Genomic DNA, 24,920 nt, shown 5'->3' on the forward strand with positions numbered 1-24,920 from the left:
TAAATTAATATTAAAACTAGTTACAGTGCAATTCTAAAAAACCTCTGTAGATTACATTTATATTGCATTTATTTATTGTGTTTCATTTATAATGACTGCAATTATAAATGTAAATATGTCCAAAATCAGTTGTTAAAAAAAAACAACTAGAAAGCTCAAAGGAATTGGCAAGCAGCCATTTCCCATAGAAGACTGCGCTTTCGTGGTCAAGTTAGGGGAACAGAAGTGTCAGTTCTCTAAGAGGTACCATCCTACCCCCACCCCATCCCATCCAGCCCTTTCAGCCCTTTCACCTGTGCCAGTGTCGGTGTTCATGTGGCAGCATGGACCTGCACAGGGAGAAGGAAAGTTGTTTTCAGCTTTGGTTCCTTTCCTGCTTTGGTTCACTGTCCATTTGCACAACTGACAGCACTGGCAAGCCTGGGTCAGCAGGGAGAAAAAAACTGATGGAGGGCTGTCGATACAAAAAGTGATCATGGGGCTATGGGCTGAAAAGTTAGTTGCCGTAGTTATTTTTCCTTTTATGTTTGATAAGGTTCCTTAAATTCTTCAGCTGGGGTAAGTCAATGTAAATGAACACTAGTGAAATAAAATTTCCTTTCAGCATCAGACTCTTAGGCAAATCGTGTTCATCAGAAGGGTCCAAGAACAGGGTTTGCATCCTGAAAGGGATGTTCTTGTTTTTACTTCCCATTGTACATAGCACTTGTTCTCCTCAGAATCCAAAGTGAGGACTGAAATGAGCATTTGCCACTCCTTTACAATATAGAGATCATTAGCATCAGAAGGACAGGAAGCTGTTGCTAGGATCTCATGCTCTACTTCAGTGTGCAAATGCACATCAATTGTATATACATACAAAAGCCATCTTTTTATATCTTGGTCTCTTGGCTCCCTTCACTTTCCTTCTGTGCAGAATGGGAGATGTTTGCAATTTATCACTCTCTCCCCAGCCTCCTTCCCACAGGAAGGAGTTAATGAGATGTGATTTCTGTGAAAACATTACTGTAAATGCTTGGGTTAAGCTAGCATGAATTGGGTAAATGCAGTTATGCCAGCACACATTCGCTTTCAGTGGAGAAGGTTTTGGTGAGAGGGAGTTGGCTGCAAATAGGCTATACTGACAAAGGGGCAATTTTGCAGATGCTAGTGCATCTGCATTAGGAGTATCCTGTTGATATACCCATGTTGACAAAGTCCCTGGTGAACCTGACTTTGTCCGCCATTCCCATACTTTTTGCCAGTGTTGAGGGGCAGGTAAGTGGAAGAGTTATGTTGCATCACCTCTTTCACAGTTTTGTTACAGTGATGACAGAATGTAAGATAGAAATGCCCTGTAAGGCAGCCATATGGGTGATATAATCCCATCCCTATGCTACCCCTTCATGATGAGAAGTATCTCTTGCTCTTCCACTCCTTCTCTTTGTTGTGGGTCTGAACCTGGACATTGTGGTGGTCAAGGCTGCTGCAAGACTGTTGCTCCGAAAGGGACAAACTGGTTCAAAGGTTGTATTTGTTGGGCTAAGTGTCTTTGTGGTTCCTAGAGACTTCCAGTCTGGACTAATGCTTTCCTTTCCGCATGACAGATGTTCACTCCAAGACCTTTCCTTCAGCTCTTTTCCTGTAGTTCATGTGGTGATGCTTTAAGGGTCCCCAAGGACAGAGGCAGATCAGCCCACCTCTCAAATCCTGTGTCCACATGACTTTTGAGGAGTGTATAGGAAGCTGCTCTAGCTGCCTTTCAGTTACTAGGTACTCAGCTGAGGGTGAAAGTTTTAGCACACCTTCTTCCTTCCAGTGCTGGGAGACAGCAGGCACCACCTGAGCTGTGAAGGATGTTGGCAGAAGCTGTACTTGGACAGTTAGCCTCCAGACTGGATTGAGATAAGGCAGCTGACTCCAGGACTGGCTGGCGTTCTCCTCTGGGATCTCATCTATCGCTCCATAAGCAGAAATATTGCTGCTCAGCTGCCACCCAAATAGCTTATGTTTAAATCTGAATCTGGATGCAAGAACAACTGCAGTCAGCTATAGCCCCGAGCTGTTGGTAGGCTTCACATACAATGTGATGAGGAGGCAGAACCCCCTGATCTTCACCTCACTGCTTGAGAAGCTCTCTTAGATCTAGTTGCCTCTTTGTTCCCCTTTGCCTATCCCATCTCTTCCCCATATGACAAAACTCTTCTTACTTCACCCCGGTTGCTGGCGTGTCCCCCACTCCACACATTCACCTGCCCCCATGGTTTACCTCCATTGCCATTCGTGGTATCTCATCCCTCGCATCCTTATTGCATCCCTGGGTACCTGCACTACCTCCTGCCTTTGCTGTTCCCAAGAATATGCGAGGCTTGCCTCCTGCACCAGTTTCCTCAGCATTGCATATCTCCTGTTGCACCATACAGTCCCTGTAGCACTTTGATCAGCCTCTTGCCTTCCCTCCCTCTGATTTCCTTGGAGGAAACAGTGAAGAATGCACATTTTGGCACTTGGAGCAGTCTCAGCTCTACATGGAGTCTGTGTGAGTGATCATGTTGTTTAAAGACAGTTTGATTTCAAAGGTGGTAATGGAAGATACCCTCCATTTTCAGGACAGTTTCATGAGTTTCAAATCCTGAAATCCTTAGGACTTAGCAAAGTCCCCAAAATCATGGGTACATGAGCAGCTAAATTTAGAGAGCCAGCAATGCTCTTTCCCTTAAGACACAGCTACCATCTGTGATTGCAAACCATGTAAATAGCTGGTTAAACACCACTTCTATTGTTGTGAGCTTGTTTCTAAGTTCCATTTAAATTGGTACCTGGTCTGTGTGAGGGAGAAAATGTCTCAACTCGGGTTGCAAATGGTACAAGCTCTTCTAACTGGATGTTTTCTGGGTTGTCAAAAGTGGCTGTCCTCATTCTCCAGCCTGGGAGTTTGGGGGTTCTCCAAATAAAAATAGAAATAAATAGGGTATTTCAAACAACCAGGACAGGACAATTTTAAGTGCAACAGAGCTGACACTTTGTTCATTAATTTTAAACTTTAACTCACTGGTGTTTCCTCTTGTTGCCTGTCTTATCTGGAGGTATCAGAGAGTGGTGGATTTTTTCCTTGAGGATTGGTGTTCTTCACTTTGGCACATATAACGACAGTTCTTCCCTTATGTAGCCTGTGCCACTGGCATTAGGCCATCAAAGTATCTTGTTGTTTTAAACAAGCTCCGTGTTTCTTCTGCAATCCCATTTGGCAGCTAGCTCTCCCCAGCTGCTTCTGCGGCAGGCAAACCTGGGTGTTATATGAGAAGGCAGCATGCCTTTAAGAACCAGTCAACAATCTTTTTTCCTTTTTGAGGTGAAAAAAATCAATTTTTGATATGTTTTTTGCGTGTAGGACTTCTGGAAAGAGGCCTATTGTTTCAAACTGATCAGCATAATAAAGGTGTCTTCAGCAGCGTCCCTAGCCTGCTCACAAGGCAGAGAGGTTGAGTGACTTTTCAGTAGTTGGGCTGTGTTTCTTTCCCAAAGGTGACTCTAAAGCCAGTTAACATACACCTTCTTTTCTAACTCCTCTAGGCTGTGAGCACTTTGAGACGAGAAACAAAATAAATGTTGTTTGGGCCACTTCTCTGCTCCGTGCTTCAAACATTTCTTCCAAAGGGTTCACTTTGGAGTGTTTAACTACCTCATTTGTCTTTTGTTTCAGTAGCATCGCCAGGCTTTGGTACCACCTTTATCACTGGCTACACTGCCCCAAAGTGTACAGCCTCTTCTGAGACTTGATAACTTGTTTTGTAGTAGAAGCCTTCTGCAGTCAGATGGGAAGCCAGGGCAGACACCTCAATTTAGCCTTTCCAGAGTTTGTTCAGAAAGGATACTAATAGTCACAGTACTCGTACCTTCCTATGGCCTCTTAACCCAAAAGATCCCCAAGTGCTTTATTTTTCCTGAGTCACTTCCCTGCTGTTTGACATGTGGGACCGCTGGAGGAAGTCAGCAGCAAATAAAGCCTTTTCAGAACACGTCAGAATGAAGCCAGATGTGAGAGTTTGATTGCACAGAGAGAATTTCAGGAGGCAGAATATTATTTCATGATCTGGAAATTGTCAGAACAGTGGGTGGGACCTATATACCAAATATAACAAATATCATTGAGGCATTTGACTGCAAATCACCAGGAACTTCACTTGCTCTCTTATGTAAAAATGCACTATTTGAATCTGGTGCTGTGATCCTATGTAAATAAATTAAGGCAAGAAAATATAACCATTGCTAGTTTAGTCCTGTATTGTAAAATAGCTCAACAATAGGATGCACTGTGAGACTGAAGATCAGAAAGCACGGAAAGATGTGTTCAGTCCTTTTCCTGTTTTCTAACGTCCTTCCCTCTCACATCTCCATCAATTAATCTTCCATGATGTGTATATGTGGAACTTTCAAGTGCTTGGCAGCAGCACAAGATTATTCTTGAAAATATTTGGAGATTTTCTACTGCTCTTCTGGAGGGATTCGTAACAGATACCCACCATGTTTGTCCAGTGGGTCAAGCATCTCTTCCTTAGGCTACGTGGAGTCTCCGTGGTATCCAGTCACATTCGTATTACAGCCACATAATACTGCATCAATGACCTAATTTATTTTTATTGTAAACTGCTGGTTAGATGAATGACACATTTTATTAACGGTTGTCGGTGGAGATTTATTCACGCCACTCTCAGAACTTTAGCTGGAGCTGAGACCATTTTGTGACTTTCACATTGAATGAGAAAGGGCTCTTTTATCCCAATCTACTCAAAAGAGAAGCTTTTATTTTTATTTTTCCTTTTCTGTTTTTCCTTTGGTGACAAATGGGAAAGAACTATTCAGAGATAGCTATCGTATATTTGTCTAGCTCTGCTTGGCAGTAACAGATGGGTTTCAAGAGGCTGGCTGAAGAAAATAAAATTGCATTTTCTACCAGCCAAGGTCTGAAGTCTTGAAAATCATGGATGATTTGCAAATCCCTAAACTCCTCTTAGTGTTTGTAGTGAATAAATTGCCCCAGATATTTCTCAGCTGGAGAACATGGGGTGCTTTTCTTCTTGACCTGCTTCCCCTGTGGTTGCCAGCCCTCCTCAGAATGACTGGAGGAGACAGTTCCTGGAGAGGCTGACCAAAGTAAGCCAGATGTGCTTCCTGATTTCACTCTTACCCCCAGGGTGGTATTGGGATGCTTTTTGCTGGAGCTTCCATTTCTGATTGTATGTATGTTTGTATGTGTTCATGGCTCACCTGTGGAGTGTGAATGGCCACGCATGGTCATGCCTTACAGAAGTGTTTCTGTGCCGGTAATGGGCCACTTTTGCACACATCCAAGTGCTCAAAAGGCTGTTGCAAAGAACAAATCTCAGTTACAGAAAGTATCACCGTGGTGTGTGGTTTAGATGGCACACCTGGCCTCCTTTGCACGTTGCAGATCTGATTTCACCAACCTGACCTAACCCAGTTTTCTTAATTCAGTGTCTTGTAGTGTACATATCCCTCCATCCGCCATCAGCTGGTGGCAGAGTATTCTGGCGATAGGAATGGTGCTGCCACTCGGGACATAATTTATTAGTATGCAAACACTTATTTTGGGTAATGTGAAAACATTAAATAAAATGTGTAAAGGCTGATCATTGCAGTACTACCTTCTTTTTTGTTGCATTTTTATACCATGTGTTTTGTGTTTGGGACGCTACAACACACAGACCTGCATCTGCAGTTCCATGGGACAGCGCAAAGATTAATTTCTGGGAAATGTTTCTAAGTATTATTCGATGTATTGCAACTCCTTTGTATTACACCTGCCATTGAAAAAATGTTGTTACAATGAATGTACATTTTAAACAAGCTGCTAACCATGTAACCTGGGGATTGGACGCAATCCCCATTTTACATTCACTTGCATGTCTTTTAGTGCTTGAAAAGAAAATTGCTTTATGTTTGGAGGTTTTATTTTTTCATATGCAAAATGTTTCAAGTTGGTTACCTCATCTAGTGCACTTGCCTCATAAGAATCCCCAGGGCTTCCTCCAACAACTCCAACAAGTTTCTCAGTTTAATCATGAGTGCAATTAATTGATCTGGCAACGTGAAACACAGTAATGGCAAATTTCCTCTGAACAAGTCAGGTAAGGAGGATTTCTGAGGGACTCTTGCCCCTTCAGCTTGGTCCTTCCTAAAAAAAAGCCAGATCAGGTTCTTATTCAGCACTGCTGACTGGTTATTTTTATGACTAAGGAAGATGTTTAGCTTTCAGAATCTCCTTCTTCTTCTTTCTTGCTGCTATTAAGTTGCCTTTACAATTAGGGAGTAGAACAATTTTTGGATTATCATTTCCTTCCACTTTGCTCGCCATTTCCTGAGTCTCTTATGAGTGATAAAAATGAGGTGGTTCCCGTGTCTGCTCAGACAGGGAGCTCTGCGTTGACTTTTGCTGGAGACACTGGTGGGTGCAGAGGTGGGAAGCTAAGTGGCAGGCGTACCACCTTTACAGAGCTATTGCTTCCGTCCAAGACGCTAGGAAAACTGGCACAAACCTAACAACATACAAAAGCACAAATAAGGAGGAGCAGAGCACTTATCCAGCATAGGACTGGGCTGTCTTATTCACCTTGGTAAAAAAAAAAATGAAGAGAAAGGCTGTGGAGCATTTCATGGTAAGATGCTGGAAAGAAGAACATCTCTCTGACATTTATGGTGCTGATTCTTGGAACGTGGAGATCCTGCAAGCAAGCATGGCAGCTGTAAGACCCCTGCTACTTTTACCTCATCTGATGTTGGTTTGAAGAAAGAGCTGCTTCAGAAACTCAGATTCTAGGTTTTTTCCACTCACTGTTGTCAATCCTGCCAGATCTCCCAGTCCCAAACAAGCTTAGTCTATGTTGGCAGAGGATAATGTCACTTCCAGGATATGCTAAGGTCCTGATAGTATCCGAATCAAAGCTGTTACAGGGAAGACCGGACTACCGCTCTTGCTGTCTGTGTGCCATCTGCATCTCTCAGGACTAAGGCCTCTTCCCATTCCCAATGGAACAATTAACATCATGTTGGGAACTTGGTTTCTGCTTCTCAGACTTTCCAGCTCCCATGAAGAATCTCAGGGACCAGCATATCCTTCCTTTGCATTACCTTGTGTCACCTGTTAGACTGCTGTTGCTGCTAAGCAGGAGAGAGTCCAAATCATATTTAACCAACTGCTATTCAAGTAGGAGGTGAATGTGGGTTTCTGTAGTCATTTCTACTAAGAGGAGACAAAAGCTGTTAGGTAACCTGTTGTGCTTCCTGGTTTGCTTGAGAAACTTCATCTGCTGGGACTTGAGTTTGCTTGAAGCAGTGGATCTCAGGAAAGTCCCCTTCAAGCAGGTCTCCGGCATGAGGAGGCACAGCAGAAGGGCTTCCTCAAGTTGCCAGAAGTCCTCATTGATTGCTAGGGACAGAAGGTTTGAAGAAGCTGTGGAAGTTTGTCTCAGGGGCAGGGCAGCGGGGAGACGGAGGGGAAGCAGCCTGCTGTAGCTTTAAGGCAGTACTGAGTAGGGATCCATTTGGAAGGACGTAGTTGACTAAAGGGATCCAAAGCTTGTTTTCCTTGAGTCTTTTTATTCTTCCTGTATCTAATCCCTTTAGAGCCTAAGGTCAACCCCTTTTTGTACTGCAATAACACTGTAATATATGCTTGCACTAATTCTTCTGGCACACCGAGCATGCAAGACCGATTTAAAGCTTTTTTCAGAAGAAAAACACTGTATTATTGTGTATATAGAAATACTGAGAGAGAATTTGAATTCTGTCTCCTGTATAAAAGCATGCATTGATTACCTGTATGTAGACCATGCTGTAAATGCTGCAGAGTACTGTAAAATCCTACACTTGAAACCACAATGAACAGGCAATGTCATCAAAAACAAACAAAGCAGAAGCTGTGCAATGGATTTTGTGCCTTTTTTAAATCCATGTATGTTAATCCAGACAATCGGAAAAAAAAAAAAAAGAAAAAAAAAGCTTGTATACTACCAAAACCTTATTAAAGAATCAAAGGCAGCACCTTGGTGATGGCTGGGTTTTTTATTTGCTTTCTTGCTTTGTTTTTTTACTCCCTTTGCTTTCCAGCTCTGGGAGGGTGTCCCCTCCTCATCCTTGGGTACATGGGAGCACTGGGTAGGGAGATGAAGGAGCTCTGGTAGAACAGTGAGAATTTAATCATCATTTACTAATGTGATCACTGAAAACTTGCAGTTAAGACAGATCTGGGAATAGAAACAAAGTTCTGTGACTGTTGGAGATGTGTTTCAGGTACTTTGGGAAGACCACGCTGTGAGTTCAATTTATGTAAATTTAGGCTAGTAAATTTCACTGACTCGAACCCAGTCGTATCACTGCAGCAGGTTACAACTAGCCCCAACTTATCTAAGTTTTTAGAGCTCTGCCTTGATGGCTAAACTCAAACTAATACAATTCAACACCTACGAACACAGCAGAAAGAGTTTATCACATTTCTCTTGGTTTCTTACACTGGGCATCTTCCTCTGGCTGGCAGTGCGATGTGCATAGGGTGGGTGGATGGCTGTCTCCCATCAGACATTTGACAAGGTGTTTAAGAACATCTGGTAAACTTCCAGCCCCTCCACCCCCCAAAACCTCAGGGAGATGGATGCACAATTGTGGCTGTCCTGCAAGTAATGTACTCCTGCCTGGGCTGCTCAGTGGATCCAACCATGCTTGCCTTTCATCGTGACTCCTATTTGAAAGCAGTCTCTGCTGTAGAGCGGCATGTGGTTCAACCCCAGTTGCTGTTGGTCTGTCTGGATCAGATTGGAAGAGGAAACATGGCGATAGACCCCGTCTGCTTTAGTGTGAAGCGCACAGTTACTAATTCAGTGTTTTTCTGAAAGGGACTGGAGAGGGAGGCTGCAGGCAGTAGGTGCACGCAAAGGCTCTGGTACCTGTGGAAAGGGTGATAGAAACTTCCCTCCTTGCAGGAGAAGCACAGGACCCCAGCTCCTCAAAGGCAGAGAGCAGTTTGTGCAGGCAGGTGACGGTCTGGGAGGAAGAGCTAGGGTTAGGCTGTGGTCTCTGACTTACAGGGTTGTACAGTGTGTGAGTCGCTTTTTTCTCTTGGGAATTGTATGGAGGGTCAGGATTCTTCTGAGTCTGCCTCTAGCATGGTCCAAAGCCCATCTGTTCCATGATTAACACCTCAGAGTGTGTTTTGGTTTGCCTCTGTAAGGCTGTTGGTACGTGGCAGAGGTGTACGTCTGTCAAACACTGCAATGCAGTGATGCCATAGTGGTAACCATGGTCTGAGACATGGTTTAGAGCATGGTCTGAAACAGAACGGTAGATAGAGATGTGGCATTTCCCAGTTTTATGTTAGGCAAATATTGTGATTTTTTCCTGTACCTGGTGGTTTTTTGTTTTTGTTTTCCCCACAAATTATTGCATTTAAAATGTTTAAAACCAAGAGATGGGAGAGAAAAAAATACCCCGAATTCTACAGTCTGAGGGAAAATTGATTAGGCTCACACGGGAAACTGTTCCCTTTCCCCCATGTTGGTGTAGAGCTGCTCGGGAGAGCAGGCTTTTCTGGTGGACCCTGGGCCCGCTCTGTGCCATGCCATAGACTGCTCTGCTGCGGAGGCATAGGCACAGGCAAGCTACAGGGTCTCTTCTCTATGCCTTCTCTACAGGGTCTCTTTTCTGGTGAGATCACCAGAAAGCCATACAGGCGCAGCAGGTACTGTCATTACTCTTCATTGCTGTAGGGACCTGGGCAGACTGTGCGTGACTTGGCATGGAGCAGGACATGTATGAGCACGTTAACGAGCTGGATGCCAGTACTGCTCCTGAACCCACCAACGTGAGTCTGCTCCGTGCTGCTGTCTGAGAAGAACACGTCTGGCTATGTTCCTGGTTACAAGGGGATCTAGGAACTTCTAATGCATGGTTGTAAACTTGCTGTAGCAAAGTGGAGACTGCATCTTTGCTGATTTTTGCAGTATTTGCAGCATCACTGGGATGTAGGAACTCTACTGCTGCCCATATTGGGTGATGTAAGTCTCCTCTGAGGATGTCCCAGTGCCAATGATCCTGCTAATTTGAAACCCCACCAGTTTACAGTAAAGACAAACCCCCAGACTCCGCTTAGCTGTTCATGAGCACAGGGGCAGAGATGGACTTGAAGGGGTTGGTTTCTGCCTCTGCCAAATATGAGCAGGTAGATCTTTTTCTCTCCTGACTCTCCTTCCTTTCTATATTCTAACAACTCTGGCCTCTGTGGAAAGCAGGGATATTTATTGCCTTCCAAATACATATTGTTACCCAAAGTAGTTACTAGCCAAATTGAATTTAAATGCAGTCAAGTTTTATGGAGAGTCAGAATGTTAAAGAGGTGAAATGCGCAGACTTTGTGGGGAACACACACTCAGACACATATACTGCCATACACATTCCTGGACAATTGACTGACAAGTCAAAAGAGAGTGAGGACTGAAGATCTGAGCCCAAGCAGGTGGGAAAAAACGGTTCACTGTCCAAGGACAGGCAATGTGTCTTCTGAGAAAGTGAGGAACATAGGCAGAGATCAGAGTTTGCTGGAGATAAACTCAGATTCAGCCAGCCCCAGTGTAGTTCTGCTCACTCACAGTCTTGGTAGCTTTTTAAAATGGGGTGGCTGCCTCAGCTCACGGCATAGTTCCTGCTCATAGTGGAGTGAGCCTAGCAGAGGGCCGCCAAGATGATTAGGAACTACAAACGTATGACGTAAGGAGAGGCTGAGAGAGCTGGGTTTGTTCCACCTTAAAAAGAGAAGGATTGGGGTGGGATCTCACTTCTTCCTTGAACTACCTGATGAAAGGATGATGCACCTCTTCTCAGAGGTGCACAGTGAAAGGATGAGATGTGATGGACACAAGTTGCATGAAAGGAAAATTAGATACAGGAATTAGATGTAAAGAAAAACTTTTTCACCATGAAGAGCCTCAAACACTAGGACATGGTCCTAAAGAGGTTGTGGGATCTCCATCCTTGGAGATACTCAGAACTCAGCTGGACAGAGCCTGGAGCAGCTAGCTCTAAGTTGATCCTGCTTTGAGGGGTGGTTGGAGCAGAGACCTCCAGAGATTCCTTACAGCTTCGTTATTCCACAATTTTAAGATACAGGCTAAGCCTCTCCACTCCTGATCTTCCAGCATCTTCCCACAGTTCCTCCCCATTGGTACAGCAGAGCAGAAAAGTTCTCCTCCAGCCTTTGGGGAATAGTCCTAGAGCAGCTGAGTGTGCTGTAGTACAAAAGACACATGATGACTGTCAAGAGAGGACAAAAGCTTCTCTGGTGAGGGGTTCAAACTGGGAACACCTTGTTCAGCAGGGTGTCCGCTTGCAGCTAGCTACTGATCACATTAAGCCAACAGTGAAGACAGTGTCAGACTTTGATGCTGTAGGACAGTCTTCCTTGTTAACAGTTTCAGGTGATGATAGTAATGGTAATGAAGGTAAGAAAATATGTGTTAAATTAATATTTGACCAAAGAGACATTTCAACAAAGTTTCTTTTAGTTGGGTTTGTAGGTAACTTCTGCTCTCCGTATTTTTTGGCATATTTATGCTCTTTGGATTTTCTCCATGGTCATTTATAGTGGCAAAACAACTACAGTCTCAGGCTGCTTTAAGGAATGCATTCTGGCAATTTTGGGGTACTGCATGTAACAGGTTAAGCAGTCCAAGTCTCCCAAAGATAGGTAGAAGCCAAGAAATCACTGTTGTGCTTAGGGTGCAGTGTCCATGCAGGGAAATAGAAAATACATGGGGAGAATGAAATGACAGACAGAAAGGCAGTTCATTTGCTAAATACCTCAAGGAATTTGTACAGCCAGAGGTGGAAGTACGTGGAGATTAGAAAGGTATCTACAGCAATGACTCAGTGACAGCAAAGGGGGACCAGAGCAGAAGAAGGAGAGAACCGTTATTTTTATTACAGAAACATCATGCTGTCCAGCTCCGTGTCATACCTTATTGCATAGTGCAATCTCCTCTCAGAAAAACTTCTGATGTCTTGCAAGGGAAAGAGCTGTTGAGGAAAGAGGGGTTGCTGGAGACAGGGCTGCTGGTGGGACAGACTGCAGGGCACGGAAACCATATATCTGGCCTATATAGGATGTGCACTGCAGGACTGGATTCAGTTCTTGACCAGAAAGCAGATGAGATGACACAAGCTCCTAAGAGCTGAGAGGAGATTTGAAGGTTTACATATGCAAAGAGATCCTCCAACTGTACCATCAACCACAGCATCTAGAAAACGGGGTGAACTAGAGCAGCAGGTGAACTGTTGTTGGGGTTGGGGTAGTCTTTCCAGTGGGAGGCTCAGCACAAGGCAAGGCATTGGTCAGGGCTTTTTTATCAGGTCCCAGTCCCACTGGGGAAGCGTGTCTGTTTGATCAGGACTCCAGGGATACCACTGCGGGTGTATTTCTTGGGAAAACCAAATCCAGCCAACATGCAGAATCCAATATTAGGCTGCTGAATGGACTAATTTCCAAGAAATGTCTGAGGGAGGAAGCCAAGTGGGTAATTTCCTTTGCAAAGGGTGGTAATTCCCTCTTACCAGTCCAAGTTCCACATCTGTCATCCTGATATAAAAGAGAGATTGGGTCTGTGAAAGCCCAAAACAGGCTAATACAGGGCCATCTTCAGGGCCAGGCTTCAGGTTTAATGAAAGAAGAGAAGCAGCTCTGGACTCCAGAGTCATTGCCAAAACCAGCCTGTGTTATAATTTGTAAGATATAAAAAGAAATATTAAATGGATAACAACTTATCACTATGCATAACAGCTTGATGCTGCCCACCAATCTATTTGAAATGTCCCTGTTATACATGAGCATAAAGATATTACATTTTTCAGGCATACTAATAGGGCAGTTGCTCTGCACAGAATAACATGCAGATTTTCAGCACAATTTGAAATTATGTCATTGGACTGAAAAACTATTGAGAGCTTTTTCTGCCCCTCCCCCCCCGAGACAAAAAGATCTGTTCCCACAGCCAGGTGAATGTACTAGCTGTTGGCAGCTCTGTAGCCCACATAGTTAAATGGGTGTTTAGTCGTATAGCCTAAATATCCTCTGACGCTGTCAAATGCCGCTTGAAAACGCGGATGCTTGGCGCCCTTCTGTTCGTGATTGGGACTTTTCAAGGGTAACATGTGATGCATTATTGACTGGTTGAGTTTATGTAAAGGCTTTCGTTTTCCAGCCCTCTTAATAGAAGGGTGACCTAAATGGTTTTTTTAAAATCGATTTTGCGGAGTGGAGCTGCTATGGTTTTCATTTACAACCAATTGTTAATGAGGCCAAACTTTGATGGGCATTCTATTTATTTTGCCCTTTTTCGCTTGTTTGGTCGAGTGTGTGCATGTGTGTGTGAGCTGCTGCTTTTCTGTTAGTATTATTTGCAATCATTTCACAGCCTACTCCTGGTGCCTTACGGGCAGTCTCTCTGCCATAGGCTGCTGCTCGAGAAACACTGCCTCCACCAGCTGTCCTGTCCTGCCATTGCTTTTAATGGTTGGACATCCCAGAGTCTAATAATGATACTTTATATGTCAGTTGCTGACCATTTTAGTGAAAGCAGAATTAGGAGTTGCTGGAGGGACGTGGGAGCAGAAGGGAGGGACGAATAGCCCAGCAGGGGAACACAGGAGCGCTACAAGGGTTATTGCCCCAGAGACAATGGTGGATGGTACTGGAAAGTGATCAGGAAAGTTATCTAGCCCAGTGGCCTGGGCATAAAAGAGAGTTGCTGAATGGTTCCAGTAAGAAAGGAGTGAATTTGTAAATATATAAATACTGAAATAAATATATAAACACTGAAGAAGATTAGGAAGCATGAAAAAGTCCTGAGGAATTGCTTGCAAACAGCTCTTTTAGGTCCAGGTTAAAGACTGCTAACAAAGGAACTCCTTTGGCACATTTTTTTGCCTTCATTGATAAGTATCTGTGAATCCCTCTTCTAAGGTTTGTACAAATCGAATGATTGAGTGATCACTGCTCAGGCATGTATTCTGGAAGCATGATGGACTAGATGCTTTCTACTGATAATTCCCACTGCTGTTGATCCTGATATCTTCTGTGTCAATGCTAGTCTGAATACTAACCCTTTTCTTTTGTCACATCTGTCTTCTTGCAGGCATATATGCTGAAGTCATTTGAAATTAATGGTCTGCCCAAGGCGGTGCCTTTAAGTTTGCCTTATCAAGACTTCAGAAAAGATGTGTCAGACTACTGGGAAAAGCCTAAGGTATCCCAGCGGATAAAGAAAGTTGATTTCTCAAATGTTGTCTTGACTGCTCCTTGCAAGCCTCTGGAACCTTATCTGGAAATGAATGGAAAAGAGGAGGAGGAAGAAGATGAGGAAGAAGATGAGGAGGAGGAAGATGAGGAGGACGAGGCAGAGGAGGAGGGGGATGAGATTGACATGCACAGTGGTTCCAGCAGCGACCTGAGTCAAAAAAGCACAGAGCGCAGCCAGGAGTGTGCACCATCCACGCTCCTGGCTGATGACCAGAAGGGATCCAAGGGTCGAGCATCCACTGCTGATGGGGACCTGGAGCTGGAGGAAGGCTCAAAAACACTAGTGCTGTTTTCACCAGGTGATCTGAAAAAGTCTCCAGTGACCACAGACTTGGCTCCAGAAGTTGATCTGGGCACTCTTGCTGCACTGACACCTCAGAGCGAGCGGCCACAGCCTATGGGTAGTCAACTGGATGTATCCGAGCCAGGGACTCTGTCCTCAGTCCTTAAATCTGAACCAAAGCCTCCCGTGGCAGTGGCTACAGCTTCCTCCCCCTTTACCAAAGTTGAGCGCACATTTGTTCATATTGCTGAAAAGACCCACTTAAATGTCATGTCTTCCAGTGGCCAGCTCATGAGGCATGAGGAATACTGCCCTCCGGGCCAGTTTGAGGAGGTCATTATCGAAGAGGAGCTGGAGGACAACCTGGTGCTGGTAGAGAATGGAAGCATACATTCGGGGCTAGAAGGGGCAGAGACGGAGAGCTGCGCACTTTCGGCTAATCACATGGAAATCACCTCAGAGACAGTGGGGGAGCAGCTGGCCCTTCCCAATGGCATAGCGAAGCCTCCCGAGGACAAGCCGGAGCTCTCCAACAAAGTGGCACTCTCGCTGGATTTGGAAGAGCCTGGCAAGACGGTTACAAGGGAGCCTGACCTTAAGAAGTCAGCATCGGTGGCAGAACACCTTAAGCGAGCAGAGACCCTCCTCGACACACCACAGCAAGGCCCCAGAAGACCTCTGGCCTCCAGGTATAGAAGTCGGATACCCATTTTGTTCTCTGAGGAGGACACCGGCTCAGACCTTTCAACTTCACTCTCGGCCAAAGAGAGGCTTTATAAGAGGGCAAAGCAACCTGACTTGGCTCGCCTAGTGATGGAGAAGAGGCAAAACCGCCTCCTTCGGCTGGCCTCAGGGGCCTCCTCCTCAGCGTCCTCCAGTGATGAGAGGCGGCGGGCCTCGGAAACCCTGTCGGCCACCGGTTCTGAGGAAGACACCCACGACTCTGATGACTCCATCCCAAGGAAGGCAGGGAAGGAGAAAGCTGCCCTCCTGGGAAAAGAAGAGAGACCCATAAGCACAAAGAGCAGAATTCCTCGGCCCATCACGCCAGTGAAAACACCACTAGAGGCAGCGAAGTCTGAGAGCTCCATGGCCGTCGAGATGGCAGTGCTATGTAGCTCCCCGCAGGATGCGGCTGTTGCCTACAGGTAAGACCAAAACGGTGAGCCATGCAAAATGTGGGACTTGTTAAGGAGGCGCAGCCAGGGCTTTGCTCACCTCCCACTGCTTTACTCTTCACTTGGCTTGAATGCGTGGTCCATCCCTGTTTCCTACAGTCATTTCAGCTCACCAGTGTGTGAAATTCTGACCTCTCTGTCTTCTTTGGCTCAGTCTGGCCAAAGGGCCAAGTCCGTCTTCACTTGTCCTGGCTTTGAGGCCTTTTTCCCTTCCACACGCTCTTTCATTTGGTCTGATCCTGCTAATAGCAGATCCCTCCAGTGTTGAGCTCTCAGTTTTGCAACTTGCTCAGCACAGCCGTGACTCTGCAGAGAGACCTGGCCTGGCTATTGTGATTAGAGCTGCAAGGGCTGCAAGGTTGCCAGTTGTGATTGCCTCAGAAGATGGCCAGCATGCGAAGAGCTGGAGAGAGGGAGGTGCACATGCATGGGCTTTGGCAGTGACCTGGAACAGCATGGGCCATCTCCACATGGTCTGAATTCCCTACACATCCCTGTACCTTGATTTTTTTTGGAGGTACCTGGCTCTCTATCAAATAAGCACAGAGATGTAAGTGGAGGTGGACCTTCTGAATACATCAGGGATTGGCTTTTCTGCCTGGCCTTGGGGCTGGAAGTCCAGCCCAGGAGCAGAGCTGCTGCTGTGGCTCTGCCACAGGTCCAGCAAATTCTGCTCTTTCAGAGACGTGGGGTGAAAAAGGGGGATCCCTGTGGGTTGGTTTATCTTCCAGCACAGTTACCGTCAGAGGCCAACTGGTGCAATCCAGCTCATGCCCACGTTCCCAGATTGTATCTCCTGCCTTGAAAGAGGTTGGTGCATCCATGCTGCATGTTAAGAAGAGACCCAGATATGTGCTATCGGCCAAACCATGCCTGCGCGTTGTCCCAGAGGGTGCTGGAGGATCAGGGTAAACACTTACTAGTTAACAGCATCGAGAGTTACAGGATGGTGTTCAAACCAGTGCCCCATCTTGTTCACAGCATAGCTCCTGCCATCCTGGTGCTGGAGACTCCTTATAACTGGCCAGCAACATTCATCAAACCTGCCAGGAGCCCGGAGCCCCTTGCAGAAATTCCTCTTTATCCTCCCTCTTCTCTTCCCCTGCAGGCTTCAGGCACAGAGACCAGCTGGAAGTGTCCCAAATGAGTGCCGAACAACGCAGATACAAAGTCGGCTTCCTCCTTCGCCAAGCTCCACTTCTCTGCCTCCACGGAGCAGCTCACGGAGGTCCAGCTGTGCATCCCCTCGGAGCCCTGTCCTTCCTTCAAGAAACCCCAATGCTTCCCCCAGAGGCCAGCTGCCGCCTCGGAGGGAAAGTCCTTCACCCTGCCGACAGCATAAGCCAGGGACTGCTCTTCAGCGAGTTCCTTCTTCCCCCCGACCTCAGCCCCCAGCTCAGGCCCTGGGGCCAACAGGAGATTCCCTGACCTCTCCTGGTGTGGCCAAAAAACGACAAAGAGGAAAAACCCAGACTCAGAGTCCAGCAACCAAAGGAAAGCAGGTGTCCCTGGAAAGTAAGGCAGCTGCCAGATAATGATCTTCTTCTGCCAGCCCAACAGACTGGGTAACTTCTGCATATAGTATACACTTGAGATGCTGCAGCACAGCCTTCCATGCTGGACCCACGAGTGTATAGCAGTAGCTGTACTTCAATGCTTCACTCACTTTCACCCCACACCGTCGCAATCAGCTCCCACGGGCCTGAGAGCCTCTGAGCCACGGAGCCTTCTTCAAGGGAGACATCCAGCCCGCAGCTCATGCTTGCTAACGCACAGCACCAAGCAGCGACCCAGGCAGCCTGCCTAGTGCCTGACCCTCCTCCCTCCCCAGGCATTCCCCTCTCTCTCTTAGCAATACCAGTCGCCAACACCGACGCTGGCTTTGGAAAGAGGAGCAGAGGTGACGAGAGCAAGGCCTGCTGGAGAGGAAGGCTCCTGTCCTGCCGGCAGCTCCCTCTCTCCTTGCTGGGAAAACGCCAGCCTTGGCTGCCACCATCTACCTGAGTGTTGGCTCACCTCCCGCCACCTGTGTTAGCAAGGGATTGTCACCAGCTTAGTCAAGAGGGATGGATGCGTCCTTGTGTGCTGAGATAAGAGCAGGGGCAGGGTGGAGGGGGCTCTTCTCTCCTTTCCAGAGATGCCTCTGCAGGTGGGAATGGGAGACAGGCAGGTCTTGCTGGATGCTCCTACCTGCTCCAGTATGTCCCACAGAGGAGGCCGTCCGGCATTGCTGCTCAGCAACACTGCTGCTGTCTCAGCAGATGCTTGTGTGGTGGGTATTTAGATGGAAGTAGGGATGTATTGGCAGCTTGCTGGGCAATCAAGAGCACTTGCTAATTGATGTAGAAGGGAGCACACTGCAGCTGCTTCTGTCTCAAATACCAAACTGTGATCCATGGAGACCACATCTCCCAACATGGGTGGTTCCTCTTGACCTGAGTGTGTTTGGTGCCACAGACCCGTAGTCCACCAAACACAGCTCCATCCTGAAGATGTGAATAGTCACTGAATGCCTTTAGCTTGGGTGCCCCTTGCACCTAAATTCCTTGTGCTTTATTGTCACGCTCTTGGTGTTTGTGAATTTTGGCACTGTGGTTGAAAGTTCCCCTACACGGCAGGGTGTGAAATTATTATCCTGTAGTATACTCAAAAGCTGCTGCTTTGCGAGGAGAGGTTTGCTGGCACGCAGTGGGTACCTTGTGCGTTTCTATCCAAGAGTACAGTGGGTTGAGTTGCAGAGATCGGGTTTATGTCTTTCTCTTTCTCGGGGCTCAGCTCTTCCACACGTTGCTTGAGAACTAACTATGTGAATGTAAAAGCAAGGGTTGTGCTCTTAAAGTAATATTATCAGAGCAGAAGCTTAGCACTCAGCTAGAACTAAATTAACCAACTTTTTACCAGACTAATTAGGAAGGTTTGAAAATGAAAGCCAGGAGGACTGATACCTGTCTGAGCTTGATGAGATCTTGAAGTAGTCACAAAATTTTCCCTGCATCTCACAGGGGGAAGCACTCCAGACCCAAATATTTCGGGCTTCACACCATTGTCATGCCTAAAAGAGTCTTTGCATGAGGCAGAACAAAAATACAGCTGCTCTGTACACCCATTCCCACAGCTGCAACTAGCTGCAAATATTTACTATTTGCAGTCAACAAAGCTTGATACAGGAATCTGGACAGTAATAACCTTGATTCATTTGAACATAGATACAAACAGTCACACAGATGGCCATCAAGTCCGAGGAATCCTGAAGTTGTTCACATCAACAGGAACTCTTCTGGAAAGGAGCATCAGAGCTGTGATGGGGTGGCTGGGAGAACAGGGTACTGCTTGGACATCTGAACAGGGAAATCTCTAGAAATAGGTGACAGGAATTACCTCTTTACATGACAGTCTCAGTGTTGCCAATGCTAAGAATTTATTTCATCTAGCTCAAAGTGTTTGCTGTTTTCCATTGACATTGTTCACCCTGGTAGAGTAAGAAGCACAGCTTCTAGTCTAAAAACATGCCCTCATCTTTGCAGAGAAGCATTGCGAACTGCAAGGTCAGGTTGTGATTTGATGGACTGAGCTGATGTTGCCACCAAAAGCAGTGGTCCCTCCAAGTTCCAGCTGCTTCGTTGCACCGTCCCACCCCCTTACACTGGGGCAGCTATTTGGTGAAGTGGCTGGAAATGCTGATCCAGCATGACACCAAGTGGTCTGGTTTGCTGGTTTGGTTTTCATCTGGTTCAGTTCATCAGTTTGGTTCAGCATTTGGTCACACAACAGAAGTGGGGGAAGGAGAGGACAGAGAGTGTAACCACTTCTTCTGGTGGCACTATAACTTCATGTGAGTTTGAAGTGTGGGTCAAACTAGAACCTAAATATGCCCTGCATGTTTAGAAACTAGAAAACAGAATAAACCTAAACACAGATTCTTTCCAGAAATATAAACCATAATGGCAATCCTATTAATTTGTTGGGGGACTATTCATTTTAGAGTGCTCAGATGGTAAGACTTTGTCGTGAAGCCTTTACCAGATGCTCCATCCACGTCTTAGATGCATATGCCAAAAATGACATTGAAAGAGCTTGGAAAGAGGGCTACAGGAGTATTAACAGGGTTAGCAAACCTGCCTTATCATGGGAGGCCAATAAAGCACAATCAATGTATTTGTTCAAGAGAAAGTTTAAAGGAGAGTCTTCCGTGGCCCAGCTATACCCATGTCAGGAAGGAAGCTCCAGGGCAGAGATCTTCCATCTGGCACATGAAAGCAGGGAAGACGGAGTAGCCAAGAATGGCAGATAAAGAAATCAGGCAGGCTTTTAGTTGTGAAGTGATTGTCCAGTGAAATCTTTTACAGGAATGTGGGGACTTTTTCTTATTAAAAGGTTTTCTGAGAAACCTAGGTGTCTCCTAAGAGGTCTTCCTACCATGATGCAACCACAAGTAGCAGGCAGGATGCTGGTGACACCAAGGTATCATCTCTCTTTGTGGTGCAGTAGATTCCTGGTCCTGCCGGACACATACCAAAGCTGTCACATGTTGGAGAGCCACCAGACAGGTCCCGCAGGTTTCAGAAAGCCAGTGAAAGATTTCCAGCACAGAAAATAGGAGCTGTTCCAGTGTTGTTTGACAGGACTGGGCTGAGGGTGCAGCTGGGTCCACAGAGATCTGGGACTGGCATGAGTTGTCTCTCCTTATGGTTGTGCTACCAGCCTCCCTGCCCCAGCACAGCCCTGCTTCCCAGCTGTCCCTGGCACGGAGGGGAGCAGGAGAGCGCATCAACAGCATGGTGCTCCCCGGGTTTTTTTGGATGGGAGTGGGCTGCGCCATCAGGTGCGATGGCAATGAAAGTTGGCTGACTGCAGCAATGCTTCCTCCCCAGACACCCTGCGCAGGAGCTGCCAGGCGCTGTTACTGAAAGGTTTCTAAGGGTCATTCCTGCAAGGCCTGACTGTCCCCTTGTATCCCACAGATTTGGGTCTCTGGACCTGCTCCCCTTCCCAGTGGCAAGTGATGCTGTGATCTTGGCTGGATGTCACATTGCCTCTTTCTTGCCTTCACTGAAGTTATTTTTACAGGTGCTTCAGTGCTGGGCTCTTCCAGTCAAGGGAATATCAAGAATTTGCTAACAAGAGATGGTCCTCAGAGCCACATTTTGCTGGCAGAGCCGGTCACTGGGCGCTGCCTGGCCCAGGCATGCTCGTAAGCCCCCTGTTAGCAGCCCGTGTGCTGCAGGAGGTGATGTCTTGATCCCTCTTTCAGGTGTCAGCAGAGGGACTCAGCAAAGCCCCTGCCATGCGGGTGCTGCTCTGGATCTCCTCCCTGGCTCTGATTTTCAAGCTTCAATTGCTTAGTGGTGAGTGTGACCCCAGGGTACTCCTGTCACTGGGGTGCTCAGCACACCCTGGTTGCAGAAGTTCCCATTCCTCTTGTGTGTCTCTCTTGAGGGATTTTCTGACAGCCAGATGGACCAGCAGTGATGCTCTCTGCTAGTGTTACTGTAAAATCAGCCCTGCAAAAGGGTCAACAACTCCTCTGGGTCGTCTCATCCTCTCTTCTTCCTCTACCCTGCAGGGGGGCTAGAAGGGCACCTGCCATTGTTGGATTAAACACAGGAGATCACGTTTGGGGGCAGGAGGGGATGAGGTCTGTGATGTAAGGGAGAAGTTAGGTGGTTGAGGGATGCCAGACGATCCAGTCTGGCATCGCAGGACATGATGGGCTGTCACATCCCGAAAAGGGAGGAGAAGCAAGACCCTGCTGTTCTCTGCCATGAAACATGGTGTGCAAGCTCTGTCAAGCCGCAAGGAAACACAGGGCTGCTCAAACACTGCTGTTGGTGTGTGGCTGTGTCCTTGCTTCACTTGCAAAGAAGAGAAGATCAAAGAGAAGATTGAGCTGACCAGAGCAGAGGAAAAGGCTAGGAAGAATAAAGAAAACTGTTTGGGGCCAGGGGAGGAGACGCAGGCTTCCCAGCACTTTCCCATGTTTGCAGGAATTTCTGGGAACAGCCTGACACTATGTGGTTCCCCGTCAGTGTCTTTGCTGCAGGGTCAGTCCTGGCCAGCTGCAAATGGTTGTGCCCATGTGTGTTTTAAGAGGACTCCTGGGACAGGCTGCAACCACGCCTGTGTCTGTGTGTGCATGTGCATGGATGGTAGGAACGGATAGGACTTGTTCAGGGGAGCATTGTGGGGTCCTGTGTGTGTTGGGAGCATAAGTGTCTTTGGGACTGCCTGGTATCATGAGATAAAGCAAACGCTCTGCTGAGAGTCTTCGCTTTGCGGGGTCTGCAAAGGTCCCGCCTGCTTTATTATCTGCCAGCTGAGAAGATGGCACGCTGGCTGGTAAAAATGAGTCAATGGCTGCTCTCTGGCGAGGAGATGTTTGCAAAGAAATAAGGATACGGGGGGATGTGCCAAGTGGCGAATGTGAAAGACTCGGTGCTAAGCCAGTGTGACGACAGGTTATATGAGCAGAGGAAGCAAAAGGACCGATGGCACCAGTCAGACTAATGCCATGGAGGGGCTGAACACATGGATGGAGCTGCTTAACTGATTCGTCTGGTTGGCAGCACAAACACTTCTGCTTGTCTTAATGCAAAAGGTGTTTCCGTAGCAGACCTCTCTGAGTCAGTTGTGCTTGGAGTCTGTGAGAGGCAGGAGACTTTGCTTGCCCTTTCTAACTAAAGAATATTATAATATATATATTATTATAACAATATAATATAAGTAGTGCCCATTATATATAGTGGCTAAAGGTTGCAAAGGATCCTGTTACATTCAAAGAAGTGCCCCGATGCTATGTGACTTCTGATGTGTGCAGGACTGACTGAGGCGTGCGGTGGATGTGGATGGAGGAACAGGGTACCACTCTAACAAAGCGCATGTGAGCTGTGAGGCTCCAACTCGCCCAAGCATGAACCAGGGGCAAAATACCCCAGCTTGGATGGTTGGCAGCCGTCATGCTTGCCATCAGAGTTGTAATAACTGGTGGACTGCCACACATCTTTGTGTGGCATGGGTCGGGGTCTGGAGAGTCCCTGCTCACGTGGCTGCCCTTGACTAACACAAGCATGGTTTGTTCGCTAGTGAAACGCTTCAATCCAAAGCAAGTTTTGTTGGGGCAAGAAAATCTTTGATGTTTCTCCTTTCCAACAGAGAGGTATTTTCTCAGAGTAGATCCTCTGTAAGAAGATGGCTAAGTATCTATTGATAGCCTGACCAGCTCCAGTAGCAGCTCGATGGTCCCTTAGCACACTTCTTTCTTCTCTGTATAGTTTACTGACCCATGGCATGATCCCACCACTATTCCATGTGCACAGACACCGATGCCCACCTAAGGCCTTGCCCCACACATCAATCAACTGCCATTAAATGAACCTTGTGAACACAGTAAAAGTCCCATTGTGGACATGAGTTTGGTTTCAAATGAGTTTCTTCTGGCTTAACTGAAATGTGCCTGTGCTCCAGGGGTGCTAGGCTGGTTTCACAAAGCACATGGGGACCACTTGGGAGTTTGCAACCACCTTTGATTCCATCTGTTTGCCAGCTACTCTGACATCTGCACACGAGGGAGAGAGCTTGGGCTCCTGTTCAGGCCCTTTCGTCTTGTGGTGCATGCCTGTACACTGATACTGGGTGGGTGCCTGTGGGCTCCTGAGGTCCTCTGCAGAACCCTGAATGGTTGTTCTGCTCTTCCTCAGCCGGTTGCTGTGCTCCAAGGGGCTGGGACCATGCTGATAATAACAGCAGAGCCAGTTGACATTAAGACAGGTTGATAGCATCTCTATGAGTGTTGGGGTTTGTATCTTTGTGAGGCCAGGGAATAGCCCTGGTTGCAGGCTTTGGTGAGCCATGATCCTGAGCACAGTCAGGATCCCATGAAATGACAGTGATTTGTACGCCATAACTCTCCTGTCCCCTCATTCCTAATATACCTTCTCTACAAATCTTGTCTTCAAAGTCACTGTGTACTCCCTGCAGATCAGTCCCTCTCTGGCTGGGGGCTTGAAGCCCTCCTGGATTTCTGCAAAGCTTGAGGCAGATTTGGCTGCCAACCTATGCAGCAGGCCTTGCACCATGGCAGCTAATGCTCCGGATTATAAAGAGGAACATTATCCCTTTTATTTCTGGAGCTGCAAATGTATGGAAAGCAGGTTTGAAGTATGCATTGATGCCCTCTGTTCTAAAAGGAGGAAGGGAGCTACCAGAGCAAATCCAGAGATGGGTTCTTGGTAGGGACCAAGGTGAGAACTCCTCCTGCTCTTAGCTCCTAAACCAGAGGGGGCTGCAGGGGTGAGATCTCTGCTTTGGCGAGGGTACTGCTGGGCTGGTATCAGCATGGGGCTTGCCAGTAGCTGCTCTGCCTCTGGCTTGCCTCCTATTGCCTCTGCCCTGAGTGCAAGGAGGTCTGACACAGGGTCGCTGGAGGAGGCAGGGGCTGACATTTACTCAGCACTTGGGTAAATGGCTGCTGGGGTGCAAGGCAGAGGCTCTTGGACCATCGCCTGCAGATGGTGTGATGAGCTCTGCAGGACGTGGGGGTTTAGGTGAGGAGTCCGGTGTGTGTGAAAACCAGTGTCAGCGACACTGCTGTGCTATGGGACCTGGGACAGGAATTGGAGCTGGAAACACAGATAATTTTGTATATCTCCTTTTAACACGATAGCATGTGACTCTACACTCAGACATTGTATCTGGCGCACCGAGGTGGTTTTCCTTCGCCTCTGGCACAGTCTAACGAAGTCTTTTGGCCTGGAGACAGGACTTCTGCTCCTTGGTACTGCCTGCCTGGAAATGCGACTGGGTCCCAAGGCTAAATCTCTCTACATATCTTCTTTGCATTCTTTAGGAAAACAGCTGGAGAATGTTTACACACTGCAAACAGAATGTACGACTCCGACCGAGGAACCACAATCCGGTTCAACTGCATGGCAAATTTCTTGGCCATAAAATCTGGCATGCATCACAGAGACCCCGTCTGTGTACAGATCCACCTGGCATTTGTCATAACTTCAGATCACGTCTTAAAAAAAAATAAATGATGATGCCATTTCTTGTTCATATCAGACACAGCTGTCATTAGATTTGTTATTAAAAGGGGATTCTTGATCATGCCATTAAAAGCCCG

General features: G+C 46.9%; 1 protein-coding gene across 2 annotated transcripts in view; it reads left to right on the forward strand.

Moving 5' to 3' along the window:
- TTBK1 (tau tubulin kinase 1) overlaps window positions 1–24,920 on the forward strand; it is a 114,605-nt gene extending 89,685 nt beyond the window's left edge. For both annotated transcript variants that reach the window (XM_075147399.1, XM_075147400.1), the window contains 3 exons: window positions 14,175–15,769; window positions 16,908–17,364; window positions 24,642–24,920. In XM_075147399.1, coding sequence (XP_075003500.1) covers window positions 14,175–15,769; window positions 16,908–17,334 — 2,022 coding nt within the window. In that variant the 3' untranslated portion in view covers window positions 17,335–17,364; window positions 24,642–24,920. The remainder of the gene's footprint in view (window positions 1–14,174; window positions 15,770–16,907; window positions 17,365–24,641) is intronic.

The sequence above is a fragment of the Calonectris borealis genome, chromosome 3 (assembly GCF_964195595.1).
Source record: "Calonectris borealis chromosome 3, bCalBor7.hap1.2, whole genome shotgun sequence".
NCBI classification, from domain to species: Eukaryota; Metazoa; Chordata; class Aves; order Procellariiformes; family Procellariidae; genus Calonectris; species Calonectris borealis.